The 27,288-nt window shown below is 34.1% G+C and overlaps 1 protein-coding gene across 1 annotated transcript in view; it reads right to left on the reverse strand.

The window, feature by feature from the left end:
- Window positions 1–27,288, reverse strand: part of LOC108370728 (band 4.1-like protein 4) — a gene marked incomplete at its 3' end in the record, with an annotated part of 49,588 nt that overhangs the window by 20,125 nt on the left and 2,175 nt on the right. Inside the window, exons 2-7 of the mRNA XM_017626112.1 lie at window positions 17,617–17,721; window positions 16,218–16,342; window positions 7,951–8,048; window positions 6,141–6,223; window positions 5,838–5,963; window positions 744–896 (exon numbers count right to left, since the gene is read on the reverse strand). Of these exons, the coding sequence (XP_017481601.1) occupies window positions 744–896; window positions 5,838–5,963; window positions 6,141–6,223; window positions 7,951–8,048; window positions 16,218–16,342; window positions 17,617–17,721 (690 nt within the window). The remainder of the gene's footprint in view (window positions 1–743; window positions 897–5,837; window positions 5,964–6,140; window positions 6,224–7,950; window positions 8,049–16,217; window positions 16,343–17,616; window positions 17,722–27,288) is intronic.

The following is a 27,288-nucleotide window of genomic DNA, read 5'->3' on the forward strand; positions in this document are numbered from 1 at the left end:
TGATTTAGTATTAGCTTAGCCTTTATGAAGCTTCCTCTTTCTTAAATCAGAATTTTTCCAGCTCTTTCTAATACATAAAAAAACCTTTTTTTACCTTGCCTCTGCTCAAAACGGTTGGAGTAGTATAGAACTTTTCGTCCATTTTTCGTGGGAATTTTGGTAGAAATATATTGTTGATGCGGCAACACTGAAAGTCAGCAGAGTAAGCGACAGAGCACTGCGAGTGCCAAGCAGAGGCATAAAGAAATTGGTTCTATAAGTACTTAGAACTGCATGTATTGTGTAGTGTTAGTTTGCAATAAATTTTGTATGTATGTTTTTGTTATTGTGCATGTATGTATGTATGCCCTGCAAACCAATTTTTCAGAGTATTTTGATTTGTAGAGAAATTTTAAAGATTTTGTTAAGATCTCATCCGATTTTTCCGCGAATTTTCTAAAATGAAATAAACTGCGCACACTTCTAGTATTTTACGAAAGTTCGGAAGAAAATCGGCAAAGCAATGAAATTATTTTCTTCTTGCACAATTTTTTCAGAATTTTCTTAATTTTTCGTACAGAAATTTCTTTAGGGTTTCGTGTCAACCACTTCATACAATTTTCTTTGAAGATTCGTAAAAAATCGTTACAGAAATGTGAAACTCCCAGTGATTTCGCTAAGGGAACCTTGGTTTGCAGGGTGTATGTTCTTGAATGCAAAATAGTTTTTTTTTTTCAAAAGCGTGTTGACGTTTTCGCATTTACATTTTTATCGCTTATCCGTAGCATGAAGTAGCGTCCTTTGTAGTAAACTTTGGCAATACGCGGCCAATAGTAATGAGCCACAGTCGTCTTATTTCGCAGCACCACAATACCACTTGGCGTCAGACCCAGAAAATATTCGACGCTGTCCTCGCCCTGTTGAGAAATAGAAGCAAACAAGAAGAAGAATTATAATAAGTTAAAAAAAGAGTGTAAGAATGTTTTTTACTATACTCTTATATTAGCAGAAACTACTTTGAATATCTTAAATAACAACAACAACAAGTATGCTGAATTATAATGCAAGCGAAAGCTGTAGGAAAGAAATCCTATAAAAAAACCCCCACCCGATAAAATTGAGAGCTTGCTGTAAATAGCTTTTCGCACCACTGAAAAGCAAGCTGAAAACTTTTGCTTCGTCCAAGCGTGCCAAGTTTTGTAAAGAGGTTATTAAAATTCAATAAAGTTATTAGCTATGTTGTACGCGACAATTCACCATCAGGCCACTCCAGCGTGCCAACCTGTTGGACAGGGAAGCTGGTTGCCTGCAGTCTGATGACGGTCATTATCAGTACATTTTCCGCCAAAGTTTTTGCTCACAACACCTTGACTTTTTTTTTATAAAATTCCTTTTTTCCTCTTTGCTGTCGCATTTGACCTTTCAACAAGCGGACAAATAAAGCAAAAAATTAAAAAAAAAAATCGCAAAAGACTTGCTCAGGCTTGACTACTAAGTAGTAATTGATGCTGGTGATAATTCCACGTGAATTTACTTACAAATTCCTTTTGACACTTTTTGCTTCTTTGAACCTATTTTTTGATATTTCGTTGCTTTTGGTTTGAAAAGAAAGTTTGCACTTTTTTCTCTTTATTTAAATACGGGGAGTAGATAGGTGATTGAATTTCCTTTCACTTGGGCATAAAGACCCCAAGGCCGTGATTTAGTGAATAGATCTAAAATATAGCGTTTTCAGTTTAAATGAAACCATTTTCAAATTAAGTGAAACCTTTTTCAAATTAAACGAAACCCTTTTCAGTTTAAGCGAAACCATTTTCAAATTAAATGAAATATTCTTAAAAGGAAGTTTCATTGAATCTGAAAAACGTTTAATTTAATTTGAAAATGGTTTCGCTTTGTTTGAAAATGGTTTTATTTAATTTGAAAAAAAGTTGTATTTAAACTGAAAATGCTATATATAACTTTGAGAACCTCTACTCTTATCTCATCCTTCGTGCACTCAAGGCAATGTGAGCAATCCATGGGTGAGATGGAGCATATGGAGCCTTGGGTTACGGCAGCAGCCAGATGATCTAAAATCTGCTGCTGATGGCAGCAGAGTCGATGAAGGAAATGTGATAGCAGACGCGCAAAGCACTCTGTAGATATGAAGGAAACGCTTATCACCGCTGTTGAATGGCTACACAGGTGGCGCGTTTAACGAAGAAGGATTCATACCAATGTATCAGGGTGAAGCTAACACTCCTGCACTCGATCTAGATTAGGTGCGAATAGCAGTAATGCGGCCTAGAAACAAGAAGCTCGCCGGAGCCGACGAAAAGTCTTCCAAACAATGCATATCGGATTCTATTGTTACGTTTACAATACTAAAGACCTTCATAAACCAAGTGATTTTTTTTTTATAATGTAAAGGACCTTCCAAACAATGCATATCAGATTCTATTGTTACGTTTACAATACTAAAGACCTTCATAAACCAAGTGATTTTTTTTTATAATGTAAAGGACCTTATGTATGTAGATAAGCAAATCGGCTCTAGGCAATTTTTTGTCGACTAGAAGCCTATTTCGGCAGCACGAAGAGAACAAGGCCTTACACAAGGCACACTTCTCCAGTTCAAAAATTGAGTCTGTGCTTAAGATCACTTTTTAAGCATAAGGCCCATTGTCATCCTCGCTTTCAACACCAGGCCCGAGAGGGTATCTTTCTCCAGCTTGTTGTAGAGGTCCGTTTAGCTATTAACGAGGGCAAGACAAAGTTTCTACTGGCAAAACACAAAAAATATTTGCGTTAGCAGTTTAAACCTCGAATTTGGTTAGTTCTACCTAGGAACCGGCATTAATGCCAGCACGTCAGCTTGGAGATGAAACGAAGGCAATTGAAAGCCAAAGCCATCTTTTGATGGACCAAAATCACGAACTACAAATCTCTCATCAGGTCTAGACTAGTCTGAGTAAATCTTTGCTGTATGAATGAGTTGAATATTTTTTTAAAACTTGAAAGATTTTGAATTAAGGCACTTAAAAAAAAAATTTATATTTCTCGATCGCTTTACAAAATCTACAACGTGCATGTATTAAAGTTTTAAAAACTCGACATGAAATTGCTAAAGAGCAACCACGAATAGTAAACTCGTAAACTCCAAACATCATAAACTACTACTATATTTTTATACGTATACATATTATGATAGTCTGAATCTTACGACTTAATAAATTTTCGTTTGAGTAATGAACTAAAGTTAAAAGAAGATTATAGACGCCATAAAAATATCTTACGTTTATTTATTAAAACACTAAAACAATAAAGCTCGATAGTAATGTTGCGATAACCGGGCAGAGAGGAATAAGCGCACAAGAACAGGAGCAGGAAAAAACTCGAGGGTAGCGGTTAAGGGGTATGGGGTAGGGGTAGGGGAGTGGCAATTAAGACAGTGGCAACACATAACACAGCCAGTTAAAGCAACAAAGGTTGGGTGGATGGTTTTCGAGTCGCAATTTGGGCTATAATTCGCTTGTAGCCACCAATATAACCAATAAAACCGGTGACTCCAAAAACCTATGTAGATACACAAACGTGCAGCATACAATGTAGACACTGTAGGATTTTATTCGCCAGCAAGCCATCGCGGGACTGAAGGTAATTTATTTGCTCATGATATCAAAAATACCATAAAAAATGCAAATGAAGCGAAAATTCACGCAAAAGCATAAAAATGAAAAAAAAAAAAATATAAGAGCAAAGTAAAAATTGTATGCCGCACATTCGCCATACAAATGTATAGTTGAATGGAAAGCACTGCCATGCAAACACCACGCACAATTCCTTCCCCCAAAAAAAAACTCCCACTCCGCTTAAATATATAATGGTGGAAAATGAAATTGGTGTGGCCTTGTGTAAGGATAATGAAATCAAGGAAGGAAAACATACCAAATTGGTCAAACAGACGACCGGCAATGTTGGCGACAATGAGTGCCAAAATAGTGACAAATGACTGAATGGCGAAATGTATGAATGAATAGTCGTAAATGAAAATGGCCATGTGGCAGCTTGAAGCGGCTTCGTCTTATCAGAGACTGGGTGTGGCAGAGTTGCAAGCTAAATACATACATGCATAAGTACCGAGGGTCAAAGTGGGGGTGTCGTGATGTTTTATTGTCTGATGACTGTTAATGATATGAATGTGCTGTGAAACGCAGACATAAGGCACATAAATGCCAGCAAATAAATTTCCTGCACTTGAAAAAAAGAAAGAAGTCAGGAAGAAATTATTGGGTCTGAAAAAAATTATAATTAAAGATTTTACCAGCAAATATCCAAGGATTGTTTTTTTCGAAGCATCTATATTCAGTGTTATAATTGTTCGCCATTTGGCATTCGCCTGTCATTTATAGCTTAATTTCGCAGCGAATAATGTAAACACATTTTATACATTGGAAATAAGCTGGCTAAGCAATTACATATAATTTTATTCAGTAATAGCTTAAATATTTTTTTTGTATTTAAAGTATCTGCTTGGATGCCAAATATATAGCGGAAGGCTGAAGGCTGAAGAAGTCCTTGCGTCTTTAGTTTTTTGTAGCAATTCACCAGTGAGTGGCCAAAAAATTAGTTATTTTGTACCCAGCTCAATCTTATCATGAATTCCAATGTTTGCACTAAGTATCCTCTTGTGAGGAAGAGGCCCTCTATCAATGGGTTGTACGACGGGGTTGGGATCCGCCACGTAAAACAAGCCAACAATGAAAAATCGAATTCGGCCTTGGGTGAGATAACCTTCTTTTGAGGCGCCGAGGGCCCTGCGACGTCTGCTACAACTGTCATATAAAGGGTGACAAATTCGGGGTTGGATTTGTGGTGGACGAGTGACTCCATCGCCGAGTACTGTCATTCAACCTAGTAGACGAGCATCTGGCCATAAGCTAGCTCAAAGAGAGATGGTTCAACATCTCACTCATCTGCGCCCACTCTCCTCAATGGCAGAGAAATAAGATGTACCCAAGGATTTCTTCTATGAGCACTTGGAAAGAAATAAAAATTATGCTTGTCTATGGTGGCTGGAAAGCAGGTCCCTCATGAGAGAGAACTGGAGACTGTTCCTGTTACTTTCGATATAGACTCCAAATCCTGTATTGGAGCCTTCAGTAAATATTCTACAATGTGTAAAGCCGGATAAAGTATTGGGATTAGGGCAGCACTCAGTCTCAGGAATCGTAACATTGTAGTGCCTCTTGCGAGAAAAAAGTTTCAAACAACACTGATTGTTTTTTTTGTCTGCGAAATTCAAAGCAAGTATGTCCTATTTAAAGTGGTATATTTAACAGCTACTTGGTAATTAACATTTTAGAAGGGGTCGTCTTGAACAGCCGGAACAACGACATGCTTGATCAAATTATACATTTATTTTAAGTTTTCAAAGTTAATCAAAAGCACTACGAGTGTTTTTGAAAGTACCCTAAAATGGAAATTGGCTCAAATTTTTGCTAAAAATGGCAAAAACGAGTCCGATTGCCTTAAGTTTAGATTAAGTCACTTCTAACGCGTGTTTCTTTTGTTATGTTTATATTTCCTAAGGCGATCAGAAAATATTTTTTATGTTAAATCAGTAAATGGAATATAAAGTCTTTAATCTGCTTCTGTAGCTACTTGGGTTTTTTATTTCCCCCTTCTTTGATCCCTTTGATCTGCTTTGCGAAATCAATTTTCAAAAAAAAAAAAAACAAGAACAAGAATAAAATCCAAATCAAACATTAACATTAAAGCTCTACACGCTGTAGCCGCTTATTAATCAATGTCCTTCTCTTACTTTTTTATTTTTATTTTTTTTTCCCCCCCCCTCAATTAGCATTTGCACTCACCAGCACCGGATGCAGATCCACGCCATACATATCGTGCCATTTGACTTTGTCTAAATAATTTAGCTCCGCCGTCGCCGGTGACATGCCCTTTAATTGCTGATGAAGTTCAGCGACACGTGTTTCCAGTTCGCTACTCTGATTCGGCAGCAAACGAAACTCGGACACATAGCCTTTGGAGTGGCGTCGTTGGTCGTAATCACCCAATTCAGCTGAAAATGAGAGGAAAATTTGAAACAATAAGTATGAGTGTTGGCAATGGGAGATAAATAATTATGATTATATGCTTTATACNCGTGTTTCCAGTTCGCTACTCTGATTCGGCAGCAAACGAAACTCGGACACATAGCCTTTGGAGTGGCGTCGTTGGTCGTAATCACCCAATTCAGCTGAAAATGAGAGGAAAATTTGAAACAATAAGTATGAGTGTTGGCAATGGGAGATAAATAATTATGATTATATGCTTTATACGTACACATGTTATAGGTATGTACATGTACATGTACATTTTTGATTTTCAGCTTAAAACAAAAACAACCGATTCATATTTATAGTGAAATTGCGTCAGTTTAAAATTTCTTTATACAAATTTGTATCTTAAAATATTTAATTTGTATCTTAAAATATTTTATTAAAACTTTATAAATGAAAAATATTTAAATATCCATATATGTCCTTATATAAAAAAAGTGTTTGATATAATAATAATTTAATTCGCATAATTTCACATAACCAAAATATTTGTTTATCTCTATCAAGTATTTCCATGCTTTTTCGCTCTAAAAATACTCATTAGGTGTTTAATGAACTTGAAAATGCTGCCAGCTTATACGCTTCGGTGGCAAAAGCGAGCTGAAAATGACTAACTACCAATACGATTCGGCCGTTCATGGTACTACATGGAATACATTCTCGCGCCTCATTAAGCGATTTTAATAAAATACAATAAATTTGTTAAGTCAATTGGTGCTTATTCGTATATTGTATAATGAGCCTGAACGGAATTTAATGGTACAAAGGAAATAAGTATGGGTTTTGTCCGCATAAAATTTAATGTCATTTATTGAAGGTTGTCGTTTGTGGACTTTTTCTATTAAAGTTAAAACGATTTTTTCCTTGGTTTAGTTTTGTTAAATAGGTTTTCGGTGACAAAAGTAAAGAAGGATATAAGCCCCTGAAAACAAAAACAAAAAAAAACAAATAACAGCGAGCTTATTTGGCCTCATCTTGAATATTTTATAATTTCATTAATTTATTTAGCATATATGCTTTAACTAAGTCACATCCCAAAGGTTTACAAATATGAGCTTTGAAGGCTTCAAAATTAAAATTAACAAGCCGGTGGTCTTCAGAGCTTTAAGGCATCCAAGGCATCTAAGGCAGTAGAATTTAGGTAGAAATAAAGCAGGAACTTGAAATTTAACTTGAAATGCTTGATAAAGCAGGTTCAAGTCATGTAAAGGTGGCTTCTACACCCTAAAAAGTGCATGTAAAACTACTACTGACAAGTGTTTATTTTTCAACCAGAATCTGTGTAAATATACGCAGAAGATTTTCAGGATTTGATTGTGAACATAAGATCTTTAAAAAATACACTCAAATATACATATGAAATGTTTAAAATTGTAAAAAAAATTAGAGAAAAAATATATTTTTTAATATTAATAAACATTAAGTGCTCATATTTACTAAATTTTAAACACTTTTTGTGTAAGTTTTCTTTACGTGACAAATTCGGTATGTAAAAGTAAACAGACAGTGCTTAATTTTGCACAAATTAGGAGACGAGACTGTTAACCTTTCTTTATATGCGTAAATTTAAACAAATATTTTTAGAGCAGATTTTAAACATTTTATGTGTAGATTGAGAAATTGTGAACAATAAATGTTTAGAAATTAACAAACAAATTTGAAATTTATTCTACGCCACACATATGATAAGTAAAAGTAAACAAGCAGCTTTTGATTTAATTATTACGTGTGTGTGTGTAAATTTGCATTCATGAAGAGAGGAAACTGGTTACCTAACTTAATATGCGCAAATTTAAACAAACAATCGAGTATTAAATATATGCGAACACATGCAGAAAAATTATGAAAATGCTAGAATACTCACATTGCACTACGAATGCGCCCAGCTCTGCAGCCAATTCGAAAGCGACTGGTAGTCTGCCTTGTAATACATCCTGTTTCACTTGTAAGAAGAGTTGATACCTGTAAAGAAGAAATTTGTGACAGTGGTTAACAGATTATAAAAAATATGTAAAAATTAATATTTTTCTGAGGCTATGCTTTGAAGTATTGAAGTGAAAACAAACATCTTGACCAAACCTGCAAATATACTGTCGATAGAATTACACTGAACCAACCAGAAGTTCAAGAACGGCAATGACGATAAACGCGGGTAAGGTCTCAACCGACGCATTCGAGCAGACGCCGAAAACAGACATTGCGATTTCAGAAAGTAACTTGAAAAAAGCGGCTAGAACAGTTTAAGATGGGCTCTCAAATTGGGTAATCGAAAAAACATTTCTAAAAAAAATTTAGCACAAGCTACTGACAGAAGATGAGGTGGAAAAGCGATTGGTCTAATCATTGCAGAGTGCCGACAACGATTGCACCATGATCATATCGCACGCGATCTTAAAAAGTGACAAAAATTTCAAAATTTGTCATTTTTGAAACTATGCGCAGAGCTTTTATTTACGATTAAAAGATGAATAAAATTTTTGTTATAATTTGTTGAAAAAACCTAAGATACAGTCTCCCTTGCCAATATGATTAACCTATAATTTTGAGTTGGGTCACCTTTAAGATCTTGTGCGATATGCATTCCTTTGCATATTTAGTAATTTTTGAAATTTTACGATTTTTTTATTTTTAATAATTTAAACGGTGCAAATGATCTTCTTGCCAAAATACATATAACTAATGTGTGATTATGTATGATTTAAGAAATTAAAATTTCATTTTTACAATTTTTATAGGCGCACTCGAAATTCATTCTAAAATTGTTATATATGTATGTACATCGAGAAAGTAATATATGTATATGTGCATAAGGAATACCGTGTAAAAATCTTCGACGCCAATATTTAATTACTTTTAAATAATATGACTTTTAAGTTAAGGCTTGCCGGCAAACGTACTAGACGACTGCTTATTGTGCTACGGGGCGTATACGTTACATACGCATTTAAATACAATTTCGTATTGGAATCTCGTTCTTTATACAACAATAATGCATTTTCTAAGATAAGCGTGTCTCCATTTCGAACAAAAACACGTTTTTTGTCGATAAATATAACAACTCGTGGGATTTGCTCATATACCGACTCCGAAGAACTCATCTTGTTTCATTTTATTTGTATTGGAAATTAGAAAACCCAATTGATTATAATTTTTCATCACAAAAATATGGTAATTTTTTAAGAAAAACCAACTATTTCATCGTTTTCAGCGTTAAATTGTGGTGTAGTTATAGAAAAATCCTTTTGCACGAATTTCCACGAAGCATTTTGGTGGCGTGTATGTATAATCCCCGCAAGTGTAGCTTATTAGACTAATTTTTTGTTGAACTGTCTATTTATTTAATTGACTATGAAATTTATGTTATTTCAATGTGAATCTCCTCCAAAGCGACACCTATTCTGATCAACTACTCCATCAGCGGATCTTGCCATAGTTAATAAATCAGTACATACGAGATTTGCTAATAATTGTAACTTCAGCCTCTTAGATTATTTTATTACACCTAGACTCAACCATGTTATGTGTTATCATACCTCTGTTAGAAACATATTTATGCATTGTTACTATAAGTCTGTTTATATGAATCAGTTACGTCAAAGCCTTTTAAGTGTGAATTGGAATGACTGTTAGTATCGTGATTCAGTAGACGAAAAACTTCTATTTAATAAGAACTTAACAAATCTTTTCGAAAATAATATTCCTCTTCGTATGGAACAAGCAAGATGGACTGCATCTTGCCCTTGGTTCACCAAACAGTACATTCGGCAAGAAGAGTTCGTAGCAGGCTATACGTAAAATGGAGATGACAAATGACTGACTTCGCCTGGTCTCAGTATAAAGCTGCTCGAAGTAAAGCTACTTTACTTATGCAGCAAGCAAAAAAGAACTACTGTGGTGCTAAATTGGACCCGTTACTTCCCTCTAAAGACTATGGCATGGGAATATGAACTCTGAAAGTGATTTAGGCCCTTTTATATTAAATAACTTATTTACAGCTACGAGTAGTAACTTAGGCACACCTAACACTTCGAAAGCTCTCTGGGCTGATACCTCCTTGGAAGAGAAACTTCACCAATAATCATTGCATCACGACATCATGCTTTTCTGTGCATTGGAAAAAATACGTCATACTACCAGTAGCAAAGAAGACTGCGCTTATTAACCCTAGCGATTATAGGCCGATCAGCATATTACCAGCTTTAGCAAAAGTATGTGAGTCCTTGATGGCATAGAAAATTTCATCATTCATACAAAAATAAAACAAATAGCTATCCCCACTGCAGTCTGGGTTTAGACTGAACCACAGCTGCTTTACTGCAATGATGGAAATACTTGACATTAGAATACAATTTGACTACAGTGACTTCCTATTTCCTATGCCTATTGGACTTCTCAAAGGCATTTGATTTGGTCTCTTATGTAAGAAACTAAATCACTTCTTTGGATTTTTGGACTGCGCATTAAAACTTATAATGAGTTACCTTGAAGTTCGGGTTCAAAAATGGAAGGGAAAAATGCTTTTTATACTTTTAAAGTTACCTCAGCTGGTATCCCGCAGGAGTCAGCTTCAACTTCCTCCCACAAAATTAACATTCTCTTTAATAATGTTAATGATTACCTTTCTGCTAGCAACTGCATATTTATTTATAAGTTATTAGAATGGAAATCCACAATGTATTTGTATGGGGAGCTAAGTCAAATGCAATCAAAGCGATGTCGCAATCTGATAATCCCGAAGTACAACTACTTGACATCGTCGAGGTTGTTTTTTTTTTATCAACGCTGTAAGACTTTGGAACAGCGTTCCTGAATCCGTTGAATCTGGCCTAAGTAGGAGCAACTATAAGTTGATCATATATAGTTACTTTAAGTCTATATAGTTGGTGTGATTTTGGTACATGGTTTTCAGTTCTCTCATCTGTCCCTTTTTTATTATCTTCGCTGCTAATCTCTATATCTTATTTACTCTAAAAGTTTACGCTTATTTTAAATTTGTATTCAAAATATTATGTCACTTATCTAAGTTGATGTACTCTTAAAAGATTATTGTCTTACTTGTACAAACATTGTTTTCGTCGATAAATAAATAAAATAAAAATTTAAGTTCCTTTATTATCCTACCACTTTTAAATAAATAGATCAATGCAAATACCATTGATAAAGATTTTATCGGAAGAAAATAAGTTTTAAAATAATTGCATTTGTTTTTAATTTATTTAAATATTCCACATGTGTACATATTCATTTTTTTCCCACCTTGTGATGTTTGATGAACACACAAGCGAAATGAAGTTTCAATATTTTTTTTTTTTAATCTACAAGTGAAACCGAAGTTGCACATTTTTCATTTTAAACGTTTTGAATTTTCCAATATTAAAATCTCTTTTTTCATTTTAAAACTTAAATTATTAACGCTTTTATTAAACCTCTAACCACAAGCAAATTAATTGCGTAGAGTTGATTGCGTAACAGTCGTTGTGAGACTGTGTTGCTATTTTAGACATATTTTTGTTGCTATTGTTGTGCAATTTAAGTGCAGTGCCAACACTCGAAGGACGCATAACAGTATAATCTCAAAGCATAATCAATTCGCAATCCAGCCAAATCGCAATCAACGCTAATAGGCCTAAAACAAAATAGGTACTTATATGCATATGAATGTATGTAGGATCATATTCGCACAATGCAACACGGACTTGCGCTTTCTGACGCGGTAGGAAAAATTAGAGCTAAAAAAATATCTCTTCGATTTAACAATGAAATTTGAAAGTCGGCCTCATGTATACATATGTTTTAACATGGATGTCTACTAAGAAGCCATTTTCTTTATAATGCTTTGTTCACACAGAGAAAAACAAAAAAACAGATTCGCACAAATGGAAGCCAGACGAGATGATTCAATTAGCACGGCCCTTTTTTATGGTATGGGCATCTATTTATTAATTGTGTTTGGTCTGTTACTGTACTCAACTCTAATAAAAGCTTAAACAGACGGCAGCGTTGATCCGGATTAAGTCGGAGTTACTACAGTTAATTCCCGAGTTGATCCGGATCAACGCTGCCGTCCGTTTATGCTTTAACTCAACTTAAATTAAAGAAGTATGTTTGTTTAACGGTTTGTACCTGGGTGAGTTTTTTAACGAAAGGTATTAGTGAACCCATACGGTAACAAACGGATCTCAGTCCCTATCTTTTGCTTATATGTATGTATGTAGTCTTTTACTTTGACTCAACTTTCTATTTCCCTTAAAACGAATAACTCGCAGTGGCTCTACTAAAGCTCCTCTCTTTCGAAATAGTTGTAGTCTAGGAAAATACTGTAATAGCCTATGGGTCATTAGGTGACTGTCACTCAAAAAATTTTATTAAAAAATTTTTGTTTCAAAATATTTGGATTTTCCTACAAGGTAGCCGACTGCTTTAAGCTTTAAACTTGCATCCACATAGGCGCATATGTATTTGTATAGGTAGCCGAACATGTTTATCATCTGCTTTATAATGTTGCAACATCCCACACCTACGCCGAGGTACCTTAGTTAGTCGCCAATTATTTGTTGTGCTTGCGATAAACTTCAACTGACAGGATATAACAATATTCTGCGTAAATAAATGCATTTATTGTCCACTGCATGAACATATGTATGTACATATGTGTGTTGTAATGCAGCCGACGACACCGTCGACACTTGATTGGATTGTATTTGATGTCGTACCAACATAATATATATATACATATATGTATGTACGAGTATTTATATACACACTCGGTAGTAACTCGCTCGTACGATAATGCGTCTAAATTCGCAGCAGACAGTAAATATTCTGAATTTGCAAATGGCTAGTCGATGAATTGGATTTATAAGTGCTTTTTAAATAATACACGCGCACACGAACATACATACGTATGTGTATTTAAAGAACTTTTATTACATATTATTTATATGCGTTCAAACGTCAATGCTTAATCAGTTAGTTGTCGTTTGAAAATAATATACATATGTATGTATGTATATTCACGTATTTTGATATATTCGTAAATATAGCTGCAGGTATGTATGTGTGGATATTTGTATTGCTACTCGTAAAACTTCCTTTGAGCTATTGTTTGTGCAGTTGTTGCCGTCATTCGCTTTTAATGCCAATCAAATGCGTCTCGAAAATATTTGCGTACACACTTGAGTGTGCTTCAATCGAAATTATTTGTTTAATTGCTATTCCTAGAAGCTTATTATGTTCATTAAAATATGCTTATTTTGTTTTGAAAATTTTCTACTTTAAATAATTGCCATAAAAGATGTGTACGTAATTATACATAAATGAATAAATGTCTTCTTAGGCATAAATTATTAAATGCACACACATTTGTTGGTTCGCATGCCAATTTAATTTATTTCAAGCCAACATTTATTTAAGCAACTTACACTTTGCTAATAACATATTTTACGCACATAAGTAAGTAGCTAAACATGAACTTTCATAAAAGTGAGTAATTTACCTACAAAGTAATATTATTGTAAATTTTTTTTTCAAGCGGCAATTTGCCAGCAAGAAATCAGCTGATGAAAAAAACCAGCTGATTGTAACTAACGCAATTCATAAAATCGAATTTTAGTGTTGGGGTCAAAAATAAAATATGGCGTTTTTTACTAACTCAACCGAGCCAAAAAAAAGTGTATTCGTGGAAGAAATGCGGATGAACTACCAATTAGGCTGACTACTTTTAATTGAACTATATACAAACTGTCAACTGTTGACACTGTTTCTGCTGCTAGAATACGCGAATACATCCTATATGACTGGCAAAATTACTTTCGTACGCATTTTTTTACAAGCTTTTATTTAGTTTCACCTGTGTGAAATTAAATCTTCGAATCAACCTTTAACCAATTTCCCGATGAGCTTAGATCAGAATCCGAGACAATGCGATATGAAATTAATCTGCTAGGTGGCGCAGTAGTCGAAATATTTGGAAAATCCATATTTATGGTCCGTTTTCGGTCATGCGGAGATCATGCGGAGATCGATTTTTATTGTCTTTAATATTTTTTTTAATAACAGAAAAACCCCACAAATGCTCAAGCCTACATTTCTGTAAAGAATGTGTTTAATAACTCCTTTGGTATTAACGTTATTGGCATGGTAATGTGCACGTACCGCATTACACTATTTGGAAGTTCAATGACGAATCGTGTCAGAAAGTTTGAAATTTCTGCGAACTAGGCGAATCAATATTACTAGTCTTTCAGTATGTCATCTACAATGATGCATACCCAATTCTTGTCAATTTTGGGGTTTAGACAATTTTTGCTCATATAATTTTGGCACTGGTAACGTTACACAAAACACTGGCTACGTTACACGTACGGTTCGCTTGAACAAGGTTTAACCCAAAGGCTTGGTTCAACCATTTTTTTTCGAATTCTTATTCTGTCATCATAAACAAATGTTTGAGCTAGTATTGCGAATCTTCTATTGAAGGAATAATAAAAACTATATATAATGCGAGTATCCTTAAAAAATTCCAACTAGGTCAAAAGTCATCCTACTGTGAAATTTTTTACTGGAAAATCTTCGTATTTTGTTCGCAAATAATATGTATTTAACTTTACTGCAAACATTTCATTAATTTGATGAAGAATAGAATGCATTTAGGAGCCTGTTGTTGGCAGTAGCGTCTAAACAAAGGCAACAGTGAAATTCTGACAATCGCCACGCTAAATTTCTATCGCCAAAATTCTCTAAATGAAAATCAGTGGGGACTACAAGCACGCAACATAAAAGTAACAGATACAATGATTGATTAACCAAAGATGATAGTATGAGAGGCATGTTACTAGGTGTTGCATATTGTTAGGCGCGATTGCTATTCTTTTGGAGACTTTTAGTGGTCAAAATTAGCGATAGTGAATGCTGGAATCCAGCTGCGGCAACGATTTCTTTTTTCTATCAGTATATTCCCTTGATTCTCTCTATTTCGTTGGGATTCTTTTCCAAATGGGCATTTCAATTCTATTACATGCGCCTCACCTTTTTTATGAAGTTCAACCTCCAAATTGTTTGTAATTGCTATTGTTAAAATTTTAATCTCAAAACATATCAAGACAAATTGTATGAGTTTAGGAAAAAGTTTTTTCTACTATTTTGTCCATTTACTGGAATATGGTATATTGGAAATACTTTTCTTCCATTTATTTTTAATAGTAATAGACGTAGTGTTGGAAGGAGGAATTAGGAAACGTCAGAGCAAAATAACTTTAGCCAGGGTTGTCCCCTATTTTATAAATATACATATCTTTATTTTGAATAAAATATAGGGAGGCGGCTGCTGTAGTCGAGTGATAAGAGATGCGTACTACAACTCCGTAGCATCAAGGTTCGATCTCAGGTCAATCTCCAACTATATTGCCTTCAAAACGCTTCTCTTAAAATGTCGTTCGTAGGCGTCGAAAAACTGTAGCTTACTCCATTTGTGCAACAACATTAAGACGCACAAAANGGTCTGCTGATCAAAGAGTTAGGAACCAAATTGATCACGTTGTGATAAACAGCGCTTTTGGTGTGCTTTCAATACGAAGAGCAGACAACAATGCAGAAAAAGGTGATAATGAAAAGCCAGATTAGAAAATAAGGCACCAAACAAATGGTTTCAAGAAGAAGAATCCACACTAGTGTATAAAGAAAAGAGAAGAGAAGTAATGTAGCTTAATAACAACAAATTATGTTCTGGCTATTAAATGGAATTTGGTTTGATGAAAATCTTCCCGAAGAAAAAAAAGTTCGGCAGGCAATTCTCTCTCTTGACAAAAAAGAAAAACTCTTTCATCATTACAGTCTATTTGCTGAAACGATACCTTAAGTAGGCAGTAATTCGTGGAAAAGGAATGAAACTGTCTGCTCTCGGGTTGCACAGCTAGCGCAACTTCACAAACGCAGCAGGCAATTGGTGAAGTGTTGTGTTCTCGGCTTCAGCCGATGAATAATTTACGGCAAAAAAAAACTTTCATCACTACAAATAGGTTTAAGCGAGTTAGACGCTTATATGCACAGATGCTGATCTATTCTTTCTTTAATATTTTTTGCTAACTATATTGTTATTTTATATTTTATTTTATATCAGTTACTTGGACTTACCTCGTAATTTCTTCGAGTAGCTTGCACGGATCAGCTGCATAGAATTTAACACCGAAATATAAATCATACGGATCCACTTTCGGCTTAAGTTGGCGTGATATCCGGGACGCTGGATCGAGCCAATGCTGGAAAGGAAAAAGAGAAACACAGTCTAAGGAAATACTTGTGGTAAATAATTATATTAAAATATACAGCACGAAAATATGTGTGAATATGATCACTTGTCATGCGAAAAACAAACTGTAGTGGAGTTACGTAAATAATAGTAGTACTTTCGCTTACAAATGCAGAAAGTCAAAGTAAAAATAGAAAATTGTACTAAAAGTACGCACTATGTGTGTAAACAAATATCACGTATACGCACCGTACGACATATGAAATACTCTTACCATAAACTAAGTACTTTATTAGACAGTGTTTCACACACGGCCTACCCTTTCTGCCCCGCTTTGGCGCATAATAAAATTATGGCTGCATAATAAAAGCATAAAAACAAGAGAATGCAAAAAGGTTGCCAAGATATATGAATTTCAGCGAAAAAGACTGAAAAGCACGCAAACCACGGCAAAGCTATACTATACAACTTTGCATATGTCGTGCATATATATTTAGTAGATACAATATTTTCGCATGTTTGTATGTCTTAAAGTATGTTTATGGAAGAACTATGTAAATAAATGCCAGCAAATAATAAAGGCTAAGCGAGCATAGTAAATTGTATTCCAAGAAACTTTTCAAGGACAATGCAAACATCCTCGCCGCCAGTTGAGTTAGGAAGAACTTCGCTGTCGTCTGGCAGTCTGATGAACTTTTCTTACACTAACTGCACCCCGTTGTGTGACAATCCACCATCGGCAGCTTTTGCGAAACTTTTCGCCTAGCACGCGAATATTTGTGTACGACCCTGGCATAAGGGCGAATAATCGCAAAATACTTAGCTGTTGCCTGCGTGTGGCATATTTTCAAGGTTCGCAACAAAATTATCTGCGAAAAAATGTGCGCTTGTCGTTTTTTTTCGCTCGTTGAAATAAGGGAAATGAAAAGTGAAATTCATTTTATATTTTCACGGCGCGCCGTGGGCAGACAGGTAGGTAAGTGTTCTTATTTTACCACATCGCGCGCCACAAACAATTGGAAAACTCTCCGCCTTGAAGGGAGCAGCAGCTTTTCACTTTTTATTTCATCATTACGGCTCAATGAACGTCCATGAAAATGCAAGAGAAAATGAATTACGACCTAAGACTGAATTCGCTGGTGTTTTGTTACCCAAAAAAAAAAATAAAAAAAAAATTTAAAAATAGGCAGGGGGCCTGAACTTGACAACGCAAGACATCTTCGTATTTTTATGTGTAAATGTATGTTTGCATGCTGTTTTCTTTTTCATTATTCTCTTACTTACCGTCTGATTCTCCTCGTCAATATAGCGTATGCCAAAATATGAAGTTTCGATTAAATTAAGTCTGGCAAAAACAACATCCAACAATGCTTGGCCCGGTAAATCATCCTGTAAATAAATAAGCAGAAAATGTGGTAAGTAAGGCAGATATTAGTTTACTTATAGATAGATATGTACATACATATGTATGTATTTACACAACGTGGTGGTAAATCATTGGCAGAAAAAGAAAAAAAAATTAAATGAGTTTCCCTTCCGCGGCAGCCCCAATAGAAAGTATTTGTTCAAACAAAATTCGTAGCTAATCAAATGGAAAATTATACGCACCTGCGTAAATGTGAGGCTGTGAGGGCCTGTCTGTTATGGATGAATTATTTTGGGCTCGCATAATGCCATATATCTGTGCATGTATGTATATATAAGCGGCGTACATAGCTTAGCGAAAATTTTGTTGTTATGATGAGGGTTTTTAAATAAAAAAAAGAGGCGAAAGTATACATATATATTACTAGCTTTATACACACATACATACCTATGTACATATGTATAGTTATGGTCACAGATCAAAATAATATTGTTTGTTTATTTTTACTAATTTTTAATTAAAATATAATTTAATCTATAACAGAAACCACATAAATACAAGTCTTAAAGCTTGCACAAATTTGAGAAAAATTTATCAAACTTCAAAAAATTTTCATCAAAATGTCAAACTTTTTAATAAAAATTTTTAGAAATTTTTCGGTTATGCAGATTTGCAGCCTTTGCAATTTTAGTTTAATAAAGTGCAAGTTTCAAGTAGCTAAAAATTACTCTTGATTTTGAAATTTTTTCTTGTTGCAAGAAAAAAAGTTTTAAATTTTGATGAAAATTTATTGAAAATCGATCAATATTTGCGAATTTTGTGCAAGTTTTGGAATTTTTATTCATGTTGTTTCTGTTATAGATTAAATTACATTTTAAATGAAAATTATTAAATATAAATAAATAAGCATCTGTAAGTTCCACCAATTTCATATCGAAGCTGTATGTATGTACATTAGAGTGGTCCAAAAATACATGCAGGGAAAAAAATAATGTTAAGCTTTCACCCCCTAAGAATTTTCTAAATGGAAAAAGAGAATACCAGTATTTTTTTGTTAAAAAAAAATTATATTTAGAATTGCCTCAAAGCCCATGAATTTTTCCATGTATTTTAAATAGAGAAAAAATAGTTTTTCATAGAAGTGATGTAAAATTATTGAAATTCAATAATTTTTCGATCGAAAAACTGTTTCTATCCCACAACAGTACCCAATTGTTTATTAAAAGAATGTTTAAAATAAGCTGTTTTTTAAAGGTCTCCCAAAAGAAAAAAAAAAAAAATGGGGAGACCATAAAAAGATGTTAGTATTAAAAAATGGCAAAATAAATGGTTTAATGGTATTATTAATGGAAGTCTCCTGAAGAGGAGTAGGGTTTTCCGATCGAAAAATATTGCTTTTCAGGAATTCTACACCATTTCTACGAAAAAGAGCTTTTTTCACATAAAATATATAAAAAACTTTATGGGCTTTGAGGCAGTTCCAAATATATATTTTTTTTTAACAAAAAAAATGCGAGTATCATTTTTATATAGAAAAATACCGGGGGAGGGGGAGGTTAAGACCTTCAAATTTTAGACCTTTTTTTGAACCACTCTTTGTACATACTACATAGACTGTCTAAAAAAATCGTTTATTTTTTTAAAACTCCCTTGTGAAATATTTTTGCGACGGTGCCATTAAGGTTTGTGGGTGCTCTTCAGGGATTTATATTTTCCATTTAGTCAGCGTCTGAATGGAAGTGCCAGTCATACAAGTATTAAATTTATCTACTCACATATTTCCAAATTTTCATGCAAGTAATAGTCTTATTAACTCATACAAGTTATACTTTTTCATACAAGTAATAAATGTATCAATTCATATAAGTACATTAGTTTTTCATACAAGTAATTGTTAATTAATTCACATAAGTTCCAAATTTTCATAGATTTCCTTCCTAAACTAACCTAACCATGGGAGATGCTCAGGCACTTTTTAAAAGCAAAAAATCGTATCCCATTGGTAAGTAAATAGTTATTTCTCAATAATTGTTCGAAAACCCTCTAAAATGTGTTTACAATTTTTCAGTATCTTAGAATGCCCAACTAATTTATAGAAAATAATTTTTGAAAGACTTTTGTGAGTTTTATTTAATTTTCCAAAAGATTAACATAAGACTTCTTGCTCAGACCGAGACCATGCAATGAGCGGCTTTTATTTCTGAGCGGTGCGCCCAACCATTCAGAAATGCCACTTCAGTAGTATTTCATGCTTTAATTTAAAGCCGCTCACAGCTCAGCCGTTCATTGCGTGGCCTCGGCCTCAGTAGGGCCTAAAATTGTAGGCGGACCAGCACCAGCATTTGTGTCGTTTTGTGTCCTTGCATCCGTCGCGGTAACGACAAGAAGGGACAGTCATTGAATATTTCTGACAAACATCTCGCAATTCTCCTCATGAATAGACCATTCATGAGTGAAAATTAAATATTAAAGAACTGTCCGTAAAAAACTGTATGTGTCCCTTTATAAAATGGAGCTCTTTAAGAAGACGAGAATAGTTTAATGTTTTTCTACATATACTAAGTATACCATATCCTCGAAGGCAATCACAATAAAAACGGAAACCAAAATAAACAAGAATTATCACCGTTATAATTTTATTTCCACATTACTTGCACCGCTACTCCGACAACTGTACAAACAACACATTGTAGGCACAACCAAAATAGGATCACAAAACCGTCGAAGGACATCAAAAGTGCCGCTGGAGTAAATGGCTGTTGTGGCTTTTAGTGACAACTGGAAAAATGNGACATCAAAAGTGCCGCTGGAGTAAATGGCTGTTGTGGCTTTTAGTGACAACTGGAAAAATGGTATGCCATACAAGGAAAGAAACAGCAAAAATAACAGTAAATAACCGGAAGTGAAAAAAACAACAACAAAAATAAAGACCAGCATTGTTGGCAATTCGTATGTATGCAGCGGCGTATGGTGGAGTTTGAACTAAATACAGGGAGAGGGAAGAACTTTTGGCGCACTTGACGGAAGAGGTGTAATGAAAAGGCTAACGTATGTACATACATATGTATGTAGTGAGCAAAAAGCTTAAAAAAGGCGTTCTTGCATGTTTGTTATCAACAAAGGGGTAACCAGAGTCATTACTCATGGCAGTGGTATTTTGCTGGGGAGTGTCCACATGCTATTAAGTTCAAAAAACTAAATTGCTTCAGACTGTGCACAAAAAATGTACATATTGTTTTTATTCTTTATACACACGCATTCCATGTACATATATATGTACATGTATGTGGCCAGGATTGCGTAGACAGCAATAGACAGCATTTAGAAAGCCTGAGGGTGCCTATCCTTTTAAGTTTTTTCGTGGGTTGGTTTCCATAGAAATTTCTTATTTTATATATTTTTTTCATTTCCGCTAAAGAGACACTAACAAATGTAATAGCTTACTACTTGACATTCACTCATTTATCAGCTGCTAAATTTCATGTTATACATACAATGTAAGTATGAATGTAAATATGTATGCGCATAGCTTGAGTTAATTTCAAAAAAGACTTGATTAAAAATTTAAAAAGTTTTTAAAGGATTTTTTGGCTGTAAGGAATTTTGAAAATAAAAAAAGCTTAAAACGTGATTCCAAGAAAATGAGCATTATCATGACAAAAAAAAAATCAAAAAAGGCTATGACAGCGTTAGTATTTCAAGGGTGTATTAATGTCGCAAGCTCCAATTATATATACAGTGAGAATATGTAAGTATATCGATGGCTGAGTGTAAGATCGACCTAAATGTCTGGGCAGCCGGTTCGAAAACGTCCAATATCAGAAAAATTTTCAACAACGCTCTACTTCAGAATTCGGTTCAAAAATGGCCTATCTCAGACGAAAATACATTGAAAATCAGCTGAGATGGGGCTTCCTTCAATCAAATTCTGATTCAATTAAATTTTCTAACTTTATTTATGTTTTCTCAAGCCAGTGCAAGCTAGCCTTCAGCTCAAACGATTTCGAATAACTTTTCCCAATTTTCGAGTAACTTTGACAATCGAATTCGGATTATGTTATTGCTCGTAACCCTTAATCGAATATGGGTATGTAGTAAGGAAAATCCATTTTCGGACGAAAATACTTTCGAATCGATTACACAACAGCCACCTAGGTTAACATACGTTTTTATTTACATACATATTTACTACTGAGCGAGAAAAAATATTGCGTGTATTTTCATAAATTTTAAGTCCATACATAAAAGCACAACACGAAAATAAACACAGGAGGTATGTAAAACGCTAGTTGCAAAATCTTTTATGCCTATAAAAAAATTCAATTTTTATTTTTTAGTTTACAGAAAAACAATTAAAATTTTGCTTGTATACATGGAGCCTACAGCCACTTTATATCTTTCAATATTTATTTTTTATTTTGTTAACTGGTTTTCGGTTTCACTTTGCTTTTTTTTTTTCGTTATCAAATTTGCACATTTTTCAAAAGCATAAAGCGATTAATGGTAAAAGTTTAGAATTTTACTGATTTGTTGTGTAGAAAATAGCTTTTGTCTCCTGCAGCGATAAACGGCATTCAATTTGGCTTTGTAGTGCAAGCCACTAGTGGACGTTGGATGACGCAAAACTTAGAGGAAACCATTTTGTGTGTGAAAATAATGGCTCGCTTTTTATTGTCTATTTTATTATGAGTCATTTCAGTTTTACAGAGTGCACAAGAATGCTTGCGGAATAGATGTGTAGTATACCCGTCAGCTGAAATTACAACATTGTTAATATTCGCTAGTTCCACTGAATAAAAATTTCATAAATATAGTTAAATTCCCACTAATATTTTTTCGAGCGTTTTTAATTGATATATTTTGTTTATATTAGCAAAACGAGCTTTAAAGTGCTACATAAATATATTAGTAGCACAGCTGAAATATTTTACTAATTAATCAGTACTAATTTTGGCCTCTTGTTTCATTTTTCCTAGCTAAGCTCTTTCATCATTAATATTTAAATTTAAAATTTTAGCATACTTTAACTGTAAATATTCGTTTTAGAAAAAAGTTTTAGATTTCCAAATATTTCGTTATCTTTGAGCGTTGAAAGTGCTGAACACAAAATAAAAAATAAAAAAAAAACGTAACTCAAATTCTTTCTATTTTCAACACTTCGGTGGCATACTTTCCTTGGTATGCACTAAAAAATTTTACTTTGTAATGCATTCGTCTTGCTCCAATTTAAGCAGCTCTTCTTTTATCCTTTCTTCAAGTTAGCTTTACATTTTTACTATTCAACTACTTTGATACTTTCTTTTACTTTTATAGCGAAAGCCGCCACCTACTATTGCGCCAGCAGCACAATTAGTGCGACTTTGGGCCAACCACATTCAAGAACTCATTTCGCTCTGCTTTGTGCTTAATTATACAGATTTGTACATAGCAGAGATAAGTGTGAATTGTACAGATGTGTATGCAAAAACCCGGCAGGAACAAGAAGAATTAGGGATGAAAGGTTGGCGCAGCATTGGTGATATGTATGTATATCGAGCAATTACGTACTTTTCCACAAGCCTCTTGACTTTAACTAACTAAGTACTTCAACATTAGCCAAACCAGTATATCATCAGCGTTTAAAGAATTTTTTGTTTTTGGAAATATGTGTTTTTGTAAATCGTTAGATTGCTCTCAACCGTCTACATTTATGGCTCCTTTAGAAGAGTGCTAATTTTTCTTCTTCTATTTACCTCTTTTTTAGTTTTGAAGGAAGGCTTAAGGAGATTCTCAAGACGTAAAATGCTGCACAAATTAAACCGTATGCGCGCGTGATCCTTTTAATCGCTATTTTTCATTAAGAAATTTTACGCTGAAGACGTCCTGTAAAACCCATAATTTGATCATATTACGGCCGGCGAATCGGAACTTTGAACAACGCTGGGCCAGCAGTGCTTTCACTTTACAATACTCACATATTGACAACTTTTAACCATTTATTTTATGATTTTTTATTATTAAATATTTAAAAATATATGTATAGTTCATTATTTAACAAAAACCATATAAATCCCACTTTTAATATATTTCCAAAAACCATTTGTATTAATTTCGAGCTTTTTCATTAAATTTCTTACACATTTTTTGAGTAAGCAATTTTTTAGTCTATTGAATTTTACTATAACGAGAAGCCAATTTTGAGTAGGCACCCTACAAGAACAGTGACTATCATTTGACAAATCATTTGAGTGGCAAGACTGATGGAGATTTCTGTCACTGGCTGCCTACAAGTTTCTATCAAATTCTAAAGGGCAGTGTGAAAAATCTGATGTAAACATTTGTGTTCCGTCTTCCTCCGACTTATGGCATTATTTAGTTGTCTCTTTTTAACCAACGCAAAGTTTGTAAATGTGTTAGTAAGGTAAATGAGAATGTGTTAGTTTCCATCACACAATTCTTGTAGGGCAATTTGTAGCTGGGACTTTTTTTGCTGAAGATATAGCTCATTTTTTCTATATAAAAAAATCGTCGAACATACACTTTGTCAGACCAACTAGAATAACACGGACGAGCCTAATTACTTTGCCCTAACTTCATAACTTAACAGCTTCACATAAAACTAAATAAATATGCAGTATTCATATTCTAAGTTAGGATAATTTGTCTGGCAGCTATGAGGATAAAGCCAAGATAGTTCATCGAGTGACGATGTCATCGAAATGTAGGGAACTATGGATTTTTACGTTGGTTTTACGAGATAAGCTTCTTTATCTCTTTCCTTTATTCTTTGCATGTCGATGGTGGCCTACTTTGGAAAAAAAAACTTTGATGTTGGTTGCCTAGGAATCCAACCCAAGTCCTGGCGAGTGATTGTACGAATCTGTAGCAACTAGCTAACGGTGACCGCCAGCAGTCCTAGATTGTTGAAGCATACGATTTTCAAAGTTATCACTTATAAGGATGTCGGTACGCAATATTTCAGAAGATGTTAGGTATTCAACACTTTACTTCGATTCTCAATACAGATTAGATACATCACCCTTCGAGATAATATAGCTGCTGATATATGTACTTATGTACATCCGCATATACTGAGAGTAAGGAAAATTAGGCTTGGGGGAACTAATTTGCCTTTTAAAGAAATGACAAAAGTAGAATCTTGATTATAGTTATTATTATTTCGAAGGATACGAGCATTTGTCTTGGGTATGCTTTTAATAGAATCCGTTTGACCAAGATTTATATTGTAATACTGTTGGAAAAATTTTTAAATCACCTTAAGCTGTATTAAAAGCTATGATATATTTATTTATTCACATCACTTCGATAATTCTTTAGTATTTATCGATATTATTATGTTTTGCAGGAGACTCCATTACGAGACTAAAAATGGAGTACCTCGTAATACCTCGGTTGTAAATTATATTCGATAAGTTAAAACAATAGATATGAAGCGCTCAACATGCCAAAGAGACTTCAATTAGAATTTCCTGCTGGGATGTAGTAACCCACTACTGCGGCATATGTTGTTGTTTTGCGGTGTGATGGTACGACGGCTAATGTTATATTTTTCTGAGCATAATTAAATTAAGACATCTAAAGCAAAGTAGCGCCTAAATAACTTGACCGACGAACGAATTAAGGAAGAGCGAAGAAAGGCGGTCAACAGCCAAAGCAGCAGAGCCGACAACAAAACAGGGTAACAAACCGACATTGGGTCAACAGCTTTAGCCGCTGTGTATCTACTATGTATTTCCACTACTACTTTTATTCTGTGTATATAAATAAATATGTATACAGACAAACATTTGTTTCTACATCATTTGAATTTTCATCTTAATCTTCAAGCTCATCACCATCTTCATTTTCATTTATATCATCGCCATTATAATCTTAATTTCCTAGAATTGTGCTGAGTGCTTGGCTTTGCTTGCAAAGAGTTAAGGCGCAGCATTTGCTACATACATACACACATTATTGTGTTCGTACGTTTATCAGAAAATTTCTAATAAAGGCCTACTGTGCTGTGAACTAATATAGAGCCCGCCCCCGTCTAATTGCGGACAGCCAATTTCTATTTTGTCTGCAGCGAACCTAATTTATTTTGATGTATGTATGTATAACGTAAGGCGGTTAAAGGGTAGCAATAGTAAGGATGCACACCGTTTAAGCAGCTTTCACAATATTGATTAATTATTTGGCATTCGAATTTTGGAAGTGGCCTAAATGCGCAGCGGATGAAAAGCTGACAGGCGGCATGGACTCTCACAATCTACTTACTACCAAGTCACTAATTAAAGCACGAAGTTGTAGGTTTTAGGGGATTAATTGAATAAAATCATTGAAGCTTAAGGTTGATCTTTTGTTTATGCTTATTTGATTACTGATTGCTTAAATGTACGTTACGGTGCGGATAAAGTTTGACGTAAAATACAAAATTAGCAAAAATTCCCCATTGGCCAGCAATTTTTGGCCAGAAATGATTGTGATTTATTGCAGATTATAGGCACGGTGACCACATTTATGCCAGCCAAATACGGGACAAAACAAGGTTGTTTGAATTTTTCTACAAAGGCTGGACATTTCCAAATATTCTTGGTAAATGTTTCCAAAATTGTTCAACACCAGGCTAATTTAAAGGAGCGACTTAGGGGCTATAAATAAGGTATTTTTATTTATTTTGTCTACCGCTCTGTTACGAGATATAAATATTTATATGGAAGGATCGCGAGGAAATGTCTGAAATTCAGATATTATACTAAAATATAATGGACTACGAAACTCTTTACAAACAAGTAATTTTTACCAAAAAACGACCTACTTAAAAAAAATATATATATATATATTTCATGATCCAATTATCAGATCTAAACCATATTCCGATGAACTGATATCCTCCTTTTTTTTTGGAAGTCGGTTAGAAATGTTTCTAATAGGCGGCATACACGGTCGGTGTAATTAACACATATTTATTTTCACAAACACATCCAATGCGACTCGCGAGTCAGACACACCGTGTATGCCGCCTATAAGAAAGATGGAAATTTGTTATAGTGCGTTTCCTAAAGCCAAATATCGTATTATTTTTCTGAGTATGGTTGCCACCTATTAAAAAATTAAAATATTTTCGCCGCTCGTTGCATTACAAAATGAGATACTAAATAAAAGGGCATGGTCTTCGCATGTACAAAAGCTTTAATTTTTCTAATTATTTTTATTATTTAAAAGTTACTATCTTCTATAAATTAAGGTCCAAAAATAACTGTTATCTCGAATTTACAAATTGAAGACGTTGCCCGAATGCTGAAATTTAACGAAAACGTTGTTTCATAACAGTTATTAGATGAGAAATATTTTTCAATTCGCCAAGAAGAGTTATACCCAAGGTTTATTTTTTACGTTGTTTGATAACAGTTATTGTCCAACTTTTATTTTTTACGTTCTCTCATAAACGTTGCAAGATAATAATATTGACGAAAATGGAGATGGAGAAGAAAATAAATATGATGAAAATAAAAGTGAAGGAGTGTAATAACTGTTATTAGACAACGTAAAAATAAATATTGGGTAATAAATGTTATCAAGCAACGTAAAAAATAAACGTTGGGAAA

This window comes from Rhagoletis zephyria, unplaced genomic scaffold (genome assembly GCF_001687245.7).
Source record: "Rhagoletis zephyria isolate East Lansing unplaced genomic scaffold, Rhagoletis_zephyria_1.1 Rzeph_scaffold_04441, whole genome shotgun sequence".
Classification (NCBI taxonomy): Eukaryota; Metazoa; Arthropoda; class Insecta; order Diptera; family Tephritidae; genus Rhagoletis; species Rhagoletis zephyria.